This window comes from Python bivittatus, unplaced genomic scaffold (assembly GCF_059951505.1).
Source record: "Python bivittatus isolate LINGU-HERP-01145 unplaced genomic scaffold, Pbiv_v1 ctg000220_np1212, whole genome shotgun sequence".
NCBI lineage: Eukaryota > Metazoa > Chordata > Lepidosauria > Squamata > Pythonidae > Python > Python bivittatus.
This window is the reverse complement of record NW_028277048.1, coordinates 30,727,143-30,741,870: the sequence shown is the minus strand read 5'-3', so window position 1 is coordinate 30,741,870 and position 14,728 is coordinate 30,727,143. Positions and strand designations below refer to the sequence as shown.

The 14,728-nt window shown below is 43.0% G+C and overlaps 1 protein-coding gene across 1 annotated transcript; it reads left to right on the top strand.

Moving 5' to 3' along the window:
* The first annotated feature begins 923 nt into the window (after positions 1–923).
* On the top strand, positions 924–14,077 carry MMP19 (matrix metallopeptidase 19). Its single transcript, XM_007427001.4, has 9 exons — positions 924–1,230; positions 2,891–2,979; positions 3,249–3,379; positions 7,225–7,440; positions 9,272–9,517; positions 10,616–10,744; positions 11,803–11,967; positions 12,351–12,478; positions 13,103–14,077. Exons 1-9 carry the CDS (start codon positions 1,132–1,134, stop codon positions 13,328–13,330), a joined length of 1,431 nt encoding a protein of 476 aa, XP_007427063.1. The 5' UTR covers positions 924–1,131; the 3' UTR covers positions 13,331–14,077.
* The last annotated feature ends 651 nt before the right edge of the window (positions 14,078–14,728 follow it).

Sequence of the window (14,728 nt, the reverse complement as noted above, 5' to 3'; positions counted from 1 at the left end):
ATACAGTATGCTAAATCATGGTTGGGACTTAGGGGACCACAGGACCACAGGCAGCACTCTGGTTAGTTTTGTGAGTATGTGTGTGACCCTCAGAGCTCCCTTGGACCATATGACTGAAAACTGGCAGAAGTTTGCTATCATTTTCAGATGGGAAACACATGGGAACTATAGGATAAGCCCTAAGATTTGCATATCACTGTTAAAAAAACAAAAAAAATCCCCAGAGTTCATGTCAAATTGATAATACATCAATTCATGTATTGAATGGCCATAGTCAGGTTGCAGCCCTCAACCTCTCTCCCCCAAAGTGTCAAGTGCCACTTTTGACTGCCATAAAGTTGCCCATCCCTGCACTAAATGGTGTTCAAGACTTGGACAACTCTTGCATACTTGAGAGTGGGGGGGAGGGCAAGCTGGTATTTCTTAGCACTATGAGAACATGCACCTTTTCCAGGTCAGAACAGAGCTGAAGGTCAATTAGCTTCGCTCTTAGTTTAGGCAATCCATAACAAGAGGAAGGGGACATGAGTCAAGGAAAGACTTGAACAAGACCTGTTAAACCTAGGCAGGGTTTTGTGTGGGCTTCATTCCTAGTATTACTACATTTCTCCAATTGAACAGAATCTCTGGATTCAACTAAAACGACCCATGTAATTAAAGCAATTTTTTTCAGAGACTATCTTTTATTCTGGCATGATTAGGTTGTCAATGAAAACAACCTGGGCTTAATCCAATGGAACCCTAGAGTCATCAGGCAAACCACGTTTGAAGAAGGTCCCCATAAATGGAACCGTCACTTTAAGAGAAAGTTTATTCTGCAAAGAGTTAATATTCTGCAAAAAAGGGGGGGTTATCCTGGCCTTGTGGTTGCAACATGTTTCAGTTGGAAATGACTCACTCCTGCTGTTTGGGAGATTTATAAACTTTGGAAAGGGGAGGGAAGACACGATGGATTGAGGGATCAAGGAGGGCAAAGCAAAACTTGGGCTGCAGAGAGAGAGAGAGAGACGGTGGAGAACAAGATTCTAACTTGCTTGGCCTGAAATCCAGAACGGGAAACATTTATTGAAGTGTTCTGTGGACTTCAGTGCTGAGGAGCTGCCTCTTGCTTGGTGTGCAAGGAAACCGGACATGAGGGTCCCATGGTTGACACTGCTCTTCCAGGTCTTCGCCTGGGTCCTCTCGGCCAAGGGTGCTGCTCTCAACAACGTGGAAGAGAAAGAAGCCCTGGTAGGTTGGATCCAGACCCCCACTTTGATGGAGAAGCAGAAGCCTCTGCAGTGGTAGACCATCAGGAGGAGACAAAAGGGGTGGGAAGGGTTGACTCTCTGGCCTGGCCTGGCCTGCATCCCCAAACCCCAGACTTTTCTTCCTTCTGCCAAGGTCTTCAGGCCCTGATTCATCCTTTCCCCAAACTGAGATGCTTTTATTCTGGAGCTTTTTAAAACTAAAACAATGGCTGTATTTACAAAGTGTGTGTAGTAGAACTCTTTCTGGCTGGGTTGACATGACACACTGAAGCACAAACAAGCCAACCATGTTTTACCCTAGTGGATTGTGCAAAGCCAGCTTGTGTTGTTAAGGATGCTTCAATATGCCTTGCATTACCTAGAAAACAGGGTTAATTGAGTAAGTCATGGATAAATTAGCCATACATACATGTGTTCTGCCAACACAGCCACTCAGAAATGTTTCTTTTCTGCCCCACAGGAAAGATTGGGGAAAGATTTTCCAAGTTTGATAGATAGATAGATGATAGATAGATAGATAGATAGATAGATAGATAGATAGATAGATAGATAGATAGATAGATAGATAGATAGATAGATAGTTGCCTAGACCTTTTTATTGCTCTAAGAACCAAAATTAATATATGGAACTGGGTGGATAAAGATTGCATTGATAGGGTTCACATATTGTAATAAGCCATTATATGGTTCATTTATTTTGGCTTAGGATAGAGAGTGAATTCAGCCAATCTTCACTTCTGTCTCAGTCTTGGACTTGTGTCGATTTTCCTGGCTTCCAATGAATCTCAGGTTTTATCTGCCCAGTTTAATCCATCTTGACTCAGTTTACCATGGACTTTGTTCTTGTGGCAAAATGAATGTCTGACTCATTTGTGATGAACTGAAATTACAGATTGAGTTTTGTAGTACATCCAAGGCTGCAATTTTGGCTCACAGCAAAAGAATCTGGCCTGATCAGGGAGGGATCACGGGAAGCAGCAGTGTGCTATTTATAATAATGTGTGCATGCCACAAAGTGTAACAATACTTGCCCGAGGGTGAATATATCTGTGAGAGACACATAATGCCTTGGAAGAACTAAGGGGTGTTATAGATTATCCTCTAAAATGTGTATCTGCAGGAGAACTCTTTAACATTTGTGCTCTTTTGCTTTCTTCGTTCACTCAGAAACAGCAGGGAGGTCTAACAGGCCAAATATGTCCAGAAAAATGAAGTTGAACTGTGGCCTGCCAATCTAACATTGATTAGTACAGAGAGAGATTGCTACAGAATACAGAAGTTATACAATGTCAGCCCCTCTAGATAAACCAGATCAGGAAATCAACTCCACAGGAAGGCTGAAACTACCTTTACTGAGATTGGCTACAATAACACAATCTTGTCCTGGGCCTCCTCCTCCTCTTTATAGCTTACTGTATTCTCTTTATAGAGAATTAGGGAAGCATCTGCCCGAGCTGCTTCTGAATGTTATCTTGTTGTTCTGGACTTCAAACATGCTTCAGCTAACAGCAGGCTCCTGTCTAACTCCATCAAGGTCATCTTCCTTACTATCTACACCCATTTTGCTAGGACTGTCTGTGTCCCAGTAAAACGTAGCGTTGGAGGTGAGCTTACCTTTTAAATTTATTTCCCTATTTCAGGAGTTTTTGCTGCAGTTTGGATACTTACAGAAGTCACTGGAACAGTTCTCAAATAAATTCACAGAAGAGGAGATCGAGGTTGCTTTGAGGTAAAATAAAGACACGAGGGACATTAAACCAGAAACATATGGCTCAGTCAGGAAGCCAAACTAAAGACTTTGGGTTGTCCTGTCACTGATGTCATTTGGGTGACACAAGCACATCTTAAACTACTGGTGGGGAAGGGGCAGCACAGAGCATGTGGTTAGTGTCCTGCAACCCCAGGAAACTTGGTTATTTAAGTAAACCAGGGTCCACGTGCTGGGCAATGATAACCATGGTGTGTCCTCTTTTCTCCCTCCTGCTTCTGCTCCAACAGATCTTTTCAGCTTGCATCAGGACTGCCGGCCACTGGGCAGGTAGACATGGCAACCCTCTCCCAGATGAGGCAGCCCCGCTGTGGTGTGGATGACCCCTTCAATGAAAGGACCCTCAAATATCGCCTCTTGGGTGAGCATCCCTCAACCTGCTTCCTTGAGGCCAGGTGGCAGGCATCTGGGCAGATCTATTTTCCAGCAGAAATGGAAAGGCCTGGGTCTAGGGAGAATGTCCCCGGGACTGCAGGGAAGTGAATTTGGTTACCCTGAGATGCAGATCTCATACCTGGGAATTTGGCCGCTTGAAATACAGGGCCCTATGTTTGAATCAAAGGCTGCTCCGATGCTGGGATTTGCATACTGGAGAACAGATCATCATGTTCAGAGTGCTTGTTCTTATGTAGCCAAAATGGCACCACCCTCTCACAAAAGGGAACTATCACACTGGTGGGAGTCACAAGGTCTGCCGAAGTAGGGAAAAAACTGAGCCAGACACCCTCAAGTGAGGGAATCATCCTCTCCCTCTGTTGCTGACCCTCTTCTTTGAAGAACCTTCCTCCACAGATTAGATTGGCTCCTACCCTGCTGGTTTTTCAGACAGCCATTAAAACCTGGTCCTTCCAGAGAACCTTGGAATAGATGAGTGATAAGGGGCCCTCCTGCTATGGATTGAGGGTGGGGGCGGCTATTCCTCAGGGCACTGTTGTTTTGTCTCTCTCTGTTTTACGACTGCTATTTTAATGGTGTTGGTGTTTTCTTTTGCCAGCCTCTTTGAGCCTTGTTGGACTGAGTGGCATATAAATTGTAATAAATAGACAAATCAGCAAAGACAGTTCAGTGTGGACTGAGCGTGCTCAGTGAATATAGAATACTGAGTGATTATTGGAAGGTTGTCAAAGCTTTGGGCAGGGAGAGTAGGATGGAGCATTGGAATCAGCGTTCTGTTCTACACTGCAGCCTTTTGTTATTGGGGGTTTTAATGGAGCTTGAGCTTTAAGTATGCTAGCTTGCTGACAAAAAGCCTATGAAGGCAATGTGCCTAATGCTGTATCCACGCTTTGCGTGGTCAGACCAGTCTTATATGAGTAAGGCAGGGATATACGGGACTTCCAAGGAATGAAATCAGTGGCACCGTTTTTTTCTTGACAAGATGTGATTCAGTTTTTGTAAGCCAGTTCCTGTTTACTCATGTCGGTAAATAGGACCGTGTCAGTCCTTCCCTCTCTTTGTCCTGTGCAACTTCAGAGAAGGATTTATCTCATTCGTAAGTCTTCTGGGTGCTGATAAAGTAAGAAATGCGGGAGATGCTCCTATTGTTTCTTATCTTACTTAATGCAAGTGAGATAAGACTTAGCCTCTCTTCCAAGCCATCACTTGCCAAAGGATTCTGAAAGATGTACAGTATAAGTTCTTTTCAGTTTGGAGAAAATAAGAATTAAGAGGCTTGTGGTGCTTCTATATGTCCTTCAAGCATTATAATCATCAGTAATGAGGTAGAAAATCTCTAATAGCAGGTGGCTATTATAGGCATCTAGTAAACTAATAAAATCTGTAATTGCTGGATTAAGGCATTTTTCATGATGATGCCTTCCCATTTCGGTTATGATGGCAGGTAAAAGTATATTTTCTCCCACTTGTTTTAATCAGACTTGAGTTAGGAAAGACATCTTACAGTTTTTTAAAATTATTTTCATTTTAGAGATGGGACACTGAGGCCAGAGTTAAAAATCAGGAATCTGATAGGAGACTGCTGCCACAGACTAACACAGCTCTCTTTCAGCAATGAGGCCAGTAGAAACATGGGCAATGGTTAAATAGAAATGGAAAGCCAGCACTCTGCAGCCCATCCTGAAACTTGGGCCCCTCACCCAAAATGAGGTTTTCTATGTTAAGGTCAAACAGGGTTTGATCTGAACCAAGTACTAATGAGGCATCCATCAGTGCTAGAGTCAAGGACATGTTGCCAATCAAGAATTGGTACTGTCAGCCATGGGTTACTTATTCACTGACATTATTTTTATCTTGCTTTTCAGGATTAAAAAACAAATCCCAAAGTAGTTTACTGTCAGATGTTTGAGGAGGAGCTTGTTAGCTTTCTGCATGTGGGAAGCAGATCACTGAATTTGTGCTGCTCTAGAAAAAATTCTTGCATCCACAAAGAGAGTACGTGTAGCAGCAGGCCAATTTGGGTAACTAGTATTCTTCATCCATATGGACATTCTTTCTGCATCGGCTTGTCTAATTAAAGACATTGCACGATGCATGTTTTAAGGCAGACAGTCATTTCAGCTGTAAGACTTCCTCTGCCCTGTCTGTGAATTTCCTCCATGTAAATTGATAAAAAGCGTGTCGAGCTTGGCTTGTGGTGACTTCATGGACAAATCTAGGTAATTTTCTAGGCCGTAATATGGAGACAATCTTTTCCCTGCCTTTTTCCATGATGTCTTTCAATTTCCCCAACTAGCCTGGAGTCCAGGAATTCGCTGAGAGTCTCCATCCTAACCAGGCCCAGCTGTAAGCTGACCATGCAAATATAAAGCAGTTGCTTCCTGATGCACATTTCAGTGAAAGATAATTGACCGTGGGGAAACGATCCAGCATTTCGGATCTCTTCCCCTGATTTGCTTCTAAAGATCCCCAGATGTAGAAGAATTTAACTCTAGCCTTGAGAAGAAGGAGAGAGAGGAAAAATTGTTACTCAGCCCTGGGAAAGTAAAAAGCATGAGGAAGAGATTCGGAACAGCTCCACCATGACCTTCTTGTCCTTAAAAAAAGGGCAGTGAAGGTTTTGGACAGGCTTTCAAGATTTTATTAGCATATCAGACAACAGTGAAGTTGCTTTTCTGGAATCCCTGTGGTGTCTGTTTCTTAACCAGGCCTGTCTCAAAAGGCTGATATTGGATTTAGCAGGGAAGCATCCTTGAATCCACTTCTAGCTGATATGTTTGCCACAAGCAAAGAGGTGCAAAAAGCCAAGATTAATTAACCAACACCCCCCCCCCATGCTCAGAATGAAAGGAATGGATATATGGATCTGGCGTGAAGTGGGAATTAGGGCCAGCTTGTAGTGGTGGTGGTTGTAATGGTTTGGAAGCCCAGTTTTACTCATGTTGACTGAAAAAGTAAGTCCAATTAATTTCCTTAGGGTATATTTCCAAGTAACAGTTTCTATGGGGTTCCATGTTAGTCTTTCGCAGCCAGAATAACAAAGTGACACTCTAAAGACTAACACCTTTATTATCAGATAAGCTTTTGAGTATGGAATATAATTCTAAAAAGATACATTTGAATGCCCCACGACACTTGGTTATTTCTATAAAAGACCAATTCCTCCAGAACGAAGACGCCTTATTGATCTTACTGACACTTATTTTACCATTTCTGTCCAAAGGAATTTTGTATCTATGTCTCTTATCTCTCCTTCCCCTTCTAAACAGCTGTGTACATTTTATAAACTTCTTCTCAGAATTATATTTCAGCTACCTTGATGAAATAGACTGAAATCCATAAAAGCTTATGTGATAATAAATTTGCTGGTCTTTGACAACAAGGTTCAATAAGACTCTTTCTTGTATTCCGAAATAAATGTGCATAGCATTGGAAGCTTAGTTAAAGAATATTCCAGAAAACATGGGACTATGATAAAACATTGTAGAGTAGAATGCTCCTATAAAAGGTGTTAGCCATCCGTGACTTTTAGCAGCATACTGGATCCTAGATTTTCCTCTCTGATTTTCTGTTTCAGTGTTTCCACTCAGATTTCAGTTCTCCAAGTATGTTTGCGTGTGTGCGTGTGTGTGTGTGTGTGTGCTTATGCAAACCTTGAGGATGCCCTGAAAGTACTGATGTCCCCATCCTGTATTTGTTTTGAGGATTCACTCCAAGGCTTTGATTCTCCTGACCCTATTCCTGCCCTACTTCTGCAGGGGAGAAAGTGCTCAGTTATTGATTCCTCTGGTTCTATGCCTCCTCCTGCAGGTCGCTGGCGCAAGAGGCACCTAACTTACAGGATCTATAGTTACAGCGAAGACTTGGGGATTACTGCGACACGCACTGCGGTCCAGACAGCATTCAAGTACTGGAATGATGTGACACATCTCACTTTCCAGGAGGTGCGGACTGGCCGTGCTGACATCCGCCTGTCCTTCCATGGTTCTTCTCCTTGGGGCTGCTCACGGCCCTTCGATGGGCCTGGTATGGAGCCAAGCAGGGCTGGGGAGGGGGCAGGGGGAGTTGGATAGAGCTAGCAAGAGAACAAGGTAGGAGAGGAATGCTCTCGGGAGAGATGGGGTGGAGCAGCTGGCAAGGAATGATCTAAACCACAAGGCTGAATTTGCTTTATTGGCAGGAATAGGCTGGTATATGAGAGTGTGGTTGGAGAACTGGACTAGGATTGGGGACCCCTGGGTTCAAATCCTCACTCGACCATGAAGCTCACTGGGTGACTTTGCAAATGTTTATTTCATAGAACAAAAGTGAAAATAATATGCTGAAGAGAAAGAGTTCATGTCACCTTAAGTTCCAGGAGGAAAGTTGGGTTATAAATGGAACCCATAAATGGAAGCTCAATACCAGCCCTAGTGCTCATTAAGATGGATTGACTTTAAATCAAGATGACTTCAGTTGGGGCTTTAAATTGCCCTTCTGTAAAGGTTCTGTGGCAATAACCTTGATGAAGGAATATGGATGAGCCTTAAGGGAGGAGAAACAGCAACTCAGTCCTGGAAAAGTGGAAAGGGTGAGAAGGAAATTCAAAATAACCCTGCCTTGATTCTCTTGGTAAAAGAGGGGGCAGAGAGAAACTGGCAGGGCTCAGTATTCTGTTACTATACCCTCCAACAGTAAAGTGGTGTTCCAGTAGTCTTTGCGTGGTCTGTTTCTTGACCTGTCCTAATTTGACGGGCTGACACCTTCAGAAAGATTTGGCCTAAATCACTAAATTTCATCTACTGGTCATCTCATATTGTAGTAGATTTGAGAAAGATGTATTTCAGCATCTTTCTCAGCCTGATAATTAGCAGTTGCCCAGATGCAACTTTGACAGGACTCTTTGCCCTGGATTTGGTATTATTTTTTTACATCTACACATGAACTACCACCATCACTACATTAAAAAGCAGCATTCAAGACTGGCTCCAGATGACAAAAAAGCTGCCTTGACAAAAAGCTTATCTCTTTGATAACATTTGCTCCAAAGAATGTCAGGAGCTTACATGCGTTACCCCCATTTTGTTCTTGCAACAACTTTGTGAGGCAGAATAGACAAGAGTGGCAGTAAATGGCTCAAGGTGGCCCTAATGATATTCATGGGTGTACGTGAATCTGAGATGTTCTTAGCCTAGCCACTACATTACAAGGAATCTCTTCAATACTGTAGAGTCAGAAATGCTCATAATAGAATCATCATTTATTCAACAAGGAAAGAAGAAGTAGGAGCAGCTATCTAGGTAGACCGTTCTTGAAAATACTACCCAGCTTTTTTTTTTTTTTTGGTACTTTTTAACCTAGCTCTTTAAAAAATGCTATATTCTTACGAAAAAGTTTAGATCCTTGCCTTTTTTCCCTCTCTCTATAAAAATTCATCTCATTTGATATGACAGAATCACGTATCTTGGATTTTAAACAGCTATAATTTGCTTATTTGCCATGTTACATCTATATATAGGCCTTAAATTAATATCACTTAATCTTAAATCAAACCATTTAGAAAGCAATGCAATCAGATTGTTAAGAACATATATGTGTATGCCTTTCTTGCCACATTTTGTGCCATGCTTCCAAGCAGCAGGGGGAAAACATCAGGCAGAGTCATAGAAAGACAGGTGCTTCCTAGGGTCATATCATCATCATCATCATCATCATCATCATCAGGAGGAAGAGGAAGAGGAAGAGGAAGAGGAGGAAATAGGGTTCTGTGTTGTGCAGAGGAATTGGTAGGATAAGCCAGACTCATATTTAGAACAGGATTTCCCAGTGGTAAGCCTGACTTGCAGATTCGTAACCCTCATCCCTTTGTCTCCCTCAGGTCATGTATTGGCCCATGCAGACATCCCAGAATTAGGCACAGTCCACTTTGATGCTGATGAGCACTGGACGGAAGGGACTTCCCATGGGGTTAACCTACGTATCATTGCAGCCCACGAGATCGGCCACGCGCTGGGCCTGGGTCATTCTCGGTACCCAACTGCACTCATGGCTCCCTCTTACAATGGCTATCGGTCCCCCTTTCGCCTACACTGGGATGACATCGAAGGCATCCAGGCCCTATATGGTATGGAACTCAGTAGCCCAGCACACCCACAGGTCCCTTTCCTTTGGCTCTAAAGATTGGAACCGATCCACTCTGATTTGCATGCAGTCGGGCAGGACTGCTACCCTTGCCTTTAGTGTGGCCCTCAAAGGTCGTTGTTCATCATGGACTCTGCTGTTCCATTCTGTTTCTTGTGCTCTGACTTGTGTGGCCAAAGCAGCTGGAGTTCCTAAAGTTGTGAACATTTCTGGGAGCAGGCAAGGTGGGCTGGTTTGTGCCTCTGGGTCAGCCAATTGTCACTTTCTGACCAGGCTCATGATGAGCTTCTTCAACTTAAAACAAAACCCGTGTAACTAAGTCATGGCCATGGATGTAGTGCTTTTTTAAAAATATATTTTGTATTTATTTATTTATTTATTTATTTTGGTTTGATACTGTATTCTTGCGTTATTAGTTTACTCTTAGTTTTTGACCACTGTGAATTTTTAAAGGATAGCATGTAGAAACATTTTAAATAACTGCATTGAATCACGTTAGACAGATTTTAACTTAATCTGGGAAGCATATCAGCTGTAGACTTATTATTCCCCCTTTATGCCAAATATGTTCAAGTCAGTTTTATGTAAAAAAAAAAAAAAAAGAGTGATGACTGTATAGGGAAGATGGGGAACTCCCTGGAGAAATGATGAGCTTTCACTTTACGGCTTTCAGAAGGAGGATTCTCACTTTTCCCTGTTTATTTTCCATCATGACTGAGTTCTGTGGCTATCTTTCTCTCCTCTTCCTCTCCCCGCCACCCCACGGCTGCTCTGGTGTCTCTCTCCAGCCAGTCCATCCCCTAGCCACCAGAGCTCGGTTTCCCACAATGACAGTCACAAAAGGGCCCGGACCAGCAGTTCTGAAATTACACGCAGAGGGGGACCCCACCCCAGAGGGAGTCAAGGCTGTTGAGCAAGGAAGCCTGAACTTCTTCCTGATGTTTTTCTGAATGAGGTTTTGGCTTGAAGAAAGAAATCAATACAATAGCGAGAGATCAGTAGTTAGCCAACTACACGGACAAATATTCCCCCCCCCTTTCTTTTAGGCTTGACTCATAATTAGAATGAATTTTCTATACAGGTAAGAAGACTCTGCCAACAACTGCACCTGGGACCTCCCCTTCTACCTTCCCTACAACCACTGCAGTTGCCCCCAAACCTAGCAAAATCCCTGATCCCTGCAAAGACGAGCTGGATGCCATCATGTTGGGTAAGACGCCTCTCTTATCCTGGCTTCCAGAGCCAACTTCTTCTCCCACACCTTGTAGAAAGGATGACTGAAAATGACTCCCAACTTGCCCCCTGCAGCTTTCCATGAATGAAGGCTTTGCCAACATGCCTTTCCAGCCACACGTGTGAGCTATTTATTCCCTGGATGGACTGTTGAGGGAGTGGATAGTAGAATACAAAGGGTCAAGCTTGAACTCAGAAATGGAACAAAATTGAGAAGAGTACAAAACTTGTGAAACCTGCCATCACTGTATTAAAATGCTGGAGGGCCACAGAAGAAGCGCTGCAGAGTGCAGCCTGATGTATGGGTTAGAATAATAATTTCTGTGCATTTCTTAGCAAAGGGAATGCTGAATGCATCTAATACTTTTACACTGTTGTTGTTATTGTTATTATTTAATGAAATTTCTAACCCATCCTACTCTAAACCACTCTGGGTGGTGTCACAGAATTAAGAAACAACAATCGGTATAAATGACGTCCATAAAACCACAGTTGTTCAAGGGAACAAAGGCATCTGTCTATAACTCACATGGCCCATCCATCCATCTTAACCCAAGGCCTGAAGGAAGACCCAGGTTTTTAAGGAATGCTTAAAGACCCATCTCTGGATCTCTCTTTCTGCTTTCTCTCTTGCAGTAATGTGAAACAGGTCTTTCATGTTCCCAGTTATAATCTAGGACATGAGAGCAAGTAATTTATCCCTGATCATTTAGTGAATCCTTGTGACCATGTTAGAAGTTGAAACTTGGTTTTTCTTCCAATATTAAAACTACTCAGCAAAATAGAGGCCATAAAGCGGAGGAGGAGGAGGAGGGGGAGGGGGAGGGAGAGGGAGAGGGGGAGGGGGAGAAGGAGAAGGAGAAGGAGAAGGAGAAGGAGAAGGAGAAGGAGAAGGAGAAGGAGAAGGAGAAGGAGAAGGAGAAGGAGAAGGAGAAGGAGAAGGAGAAGGAAGCAATGTTTTGTGTCCTTTCAGAAATAAGGAGAGTGCATTAGAGTCCAATTACTGACTTTTAATTCTTCTCTCCTATTGTTTAGGACCATATGATAAGACATATGCTTTCCATGGTGATTATGTGTGGACGGTGACTGATTTTGGTACCAACCCCCCGTTAAAGATCTCAGCATTGTGGAAGGGCCTGCCTGGGCAGCTAGATGCTGCTGTGTACTCCCCCCGTACTGGGCGCACCTATTTCTTCAAAGGTCTGTGAATAGAGATGAACCCCACCCCTTCCTCGAATGCTCCAACTTGATCCCTTTTTATTCAGAAAGGGATGTTCCACCTCCATTCTGTTGATGATGCCCTTTTTCTTCTCCCAAGGCCTCCAAAACTAACCATAAGATAAATTGTAAATGTAATCGCCTCTGACAGGTCATTTTCACACTAGTGACTTCCCCCAGATATTGTTGAAATGATATAAAGTTGCCCTTGTTATGTTGGCACAGTAATGGGTGGGTAACTTTAGAAGACAGACTAAGTTGCTAGTATGGTCGTGACCATAGATTCTGTGGCTGCTATGAATGGTTTCAAACTGTATTTTTTATCGTCTCTTTTTAATCTGTATGCATGCCAACTTGGTTACCAGGTACTAAACTGTGGCGTTACCGGGGATTCAAACTGGATTCTGGTTACCCTAAACCTCTCACTCGTATCCCAGCCAAGATAGATGCTGCTCTCTATTGGCCAAAAAACAAGAAGATCTTCATATTTAAGGTAAAATAATGTACCTTCAGGGTTTAAACCTATGGGTAGCATTAAGACAGAAGTCATTTTAAACCGAAAAGCTTTATAAAATGGAAAATATGAGTTTGGAGGTACATGAGACAGAGATAAGCCTGGATTGTTAGGATGTGAATTGTGCCATATCAAAAAACTGCTTGCTCCGTTGTGGTTTAGATAGTTTTTGTAGTTGATCCTTGCAGCTTAAGCGTCCTTATTCTCTGGTATTTGTGGGAGGGAAGCAGAAGTTCTGTGAGTCCAGGGGATATACGAAGCACGACATATGTTTTCTTAAAATGGGGCTTGGCAGACTGAGGATGGTTTGAATGTGTCACTAATAAGAGGCATGGGAGAAGGAGGTGGAGCTGATCAGAGCATTGCAGTAAGAACTGGAGAGCAGGCAGTGCAGAGAAGGGAAGTCACTTGGCTAAACAGACTTTGCTTAGTGACAGGAAGGAGAGACTATGCTCTTACATAGTCATTGATGATGATAGAAGACTGGTTTGTCAGGAGGTTGTTCTGTTCTTTTCTTAAATATTTGAGGAACGCTAGAGAAATGGACTAAGGAACTGGGAATGCTAGGAAGGGTGTTAATTCCTTCTCAATCTCTTTTCACAGGACACTGGCTACTGGCAGTGGGATGAGCTGGGGAGCTATTTCTCCAACATACCTAGAAAGATCTCCACCCTTTTCACTAGGGCTCCATCCCACCTGAATGCTGCATTTACCTGGGAGAATGGCAAGGTCTATTTTTTCAAGGGACAAAGCTACTGGAGACTCAATGACCAGCTTCGGGTTGAGAAAGGCTACCCACTAAGCACAGCTGAGCGCTGGATGCACTGCTAATGCTTATGGTGATGTTCTGGTTAAGAAAATTATACTTTCAGAAACAGCTGTTCTCTGAGCAATGAGATTTGTTTTTTCAAGAGACCCAACAGCGACACCTACCGGTGAGGCGCAAGAGCAAGTCTTCTGAATAGGACCAATTTGAGCAGAGGAGCAAAACATACTGACATTGTGGAAACTCCGTTTCTGCTGAGCTCCTTCATTGCAAATATATTTACCTTTAAAAAAAAATGCTGGATTTCAAAAACATCCCATTTTCCTCGGAGGCAACATGGCTGGCAGAAAGAGCTAGCCCAGCTTCAGGATAACAGGAGACCCAAGAGACCATACTTAGGAGGTCAGACTGTAGAATAATTCAATATTTGAGGGGTTTTTTAAGGGAACTAAGGGCATTACAGAAGTATCATTCCTTGTTATATGAACACTCTTCTATGACTGTGTCTGGTCAAATAGAGCTTTCATAACAGAATACCGATGGCTCACTTTTCCTTGTACCTCTGTCAGAAGAACGGCTAAGCTTTTTTTTTTAAAAAAAAATTAAAGCTAAAATGACAAGGAAAGTGTCCTGGGGTAGGGGAGTATATCTTTTGCACTGCACGCACACGCACGCACGTCATTGTTAGGGCAGACCTTGGATTCCAAGATAATAATTTAATCTCATCTATCCAGCAGTGGACTGAGGGCTAGAATGTTGCTTCCAGTTATGCAAAATGTACCCGGTTCCCAATAAACAAAGAACGTTGGTATGCATGCGTTTATGCTTTTTTTCTCCAACCAGGAAATAAAATTGTTTCTGGTTTTTAGTTGGGTACAGCCAGGCCAAGAGTTGTGCTGGTTAAGGCAGGGCAGCACAGGCTGTCCCTTCTTCCCCTCTGCATTGGTGTGCTTCACAACTGTTATTTTAGTACCGGAAGCAGAAGATCCCATGAGCGCATTTCAAAAGGCAAAAAAATACAGTAATTTAAACAGTGAACAATCCTTTCCTCTCCATTTCACTTTGCAGATGAAGGAGGAGGAAGTGTAGTCAGCTTATCTCAAAGAGGTTATGCTACAACCAGGCCTGAAAATAGTTGTGGGCCATTATTCCACTTTTATGCTCCACTGTGATTGAAATTCTCCATTGAAAATAATTGGCTGGGCAAGCACGAGCAACAGTAAATGCCAATCTGCCTTAAACACTCACAATAGTCTTCTGTTACCAGTTCAGAGGAAAACACTCGCCCTGCCAGAAAGTAGGTGGGATTCATTATCAGTTTTCTCAGAAGGAAGTGAAGGTCAGCTTGCAATTTCTGTAATACAACTCTGATCTCAGTTTGCAAGAAGTCACAGTACAGAATTCTCTTTTAGTGTCACTTTCACAGGGCTACTGTTTCTACTCCCCGCTGCTGCCAGCTTTGC

Bases quoted from the DNA above. Each gene is read 5' to 3' on its own strand.
- MMP19 (XM_007427001.4), top strand. From the start codon at position 1,132: ATGAGGGTCCCATGGTTGACACTGCTCTTCCAGGTCTTCGCCTGGGTC. The intron at 3,380-7,224 runs GTGAGCATCCCT...CTCCTCCTGCAG, and splicing joins CCTCAAATATCGCCTCTTGG to GTCGCTGGCGCAAGAGGCAC. The intron at 7,441-9,271 runs GTATGGAGCCAA...TGTCTCCCTCAG, and splicing joins ACGGCCCTTCGATGGGCCTG to GTCATGTATTGGCCCATGCA.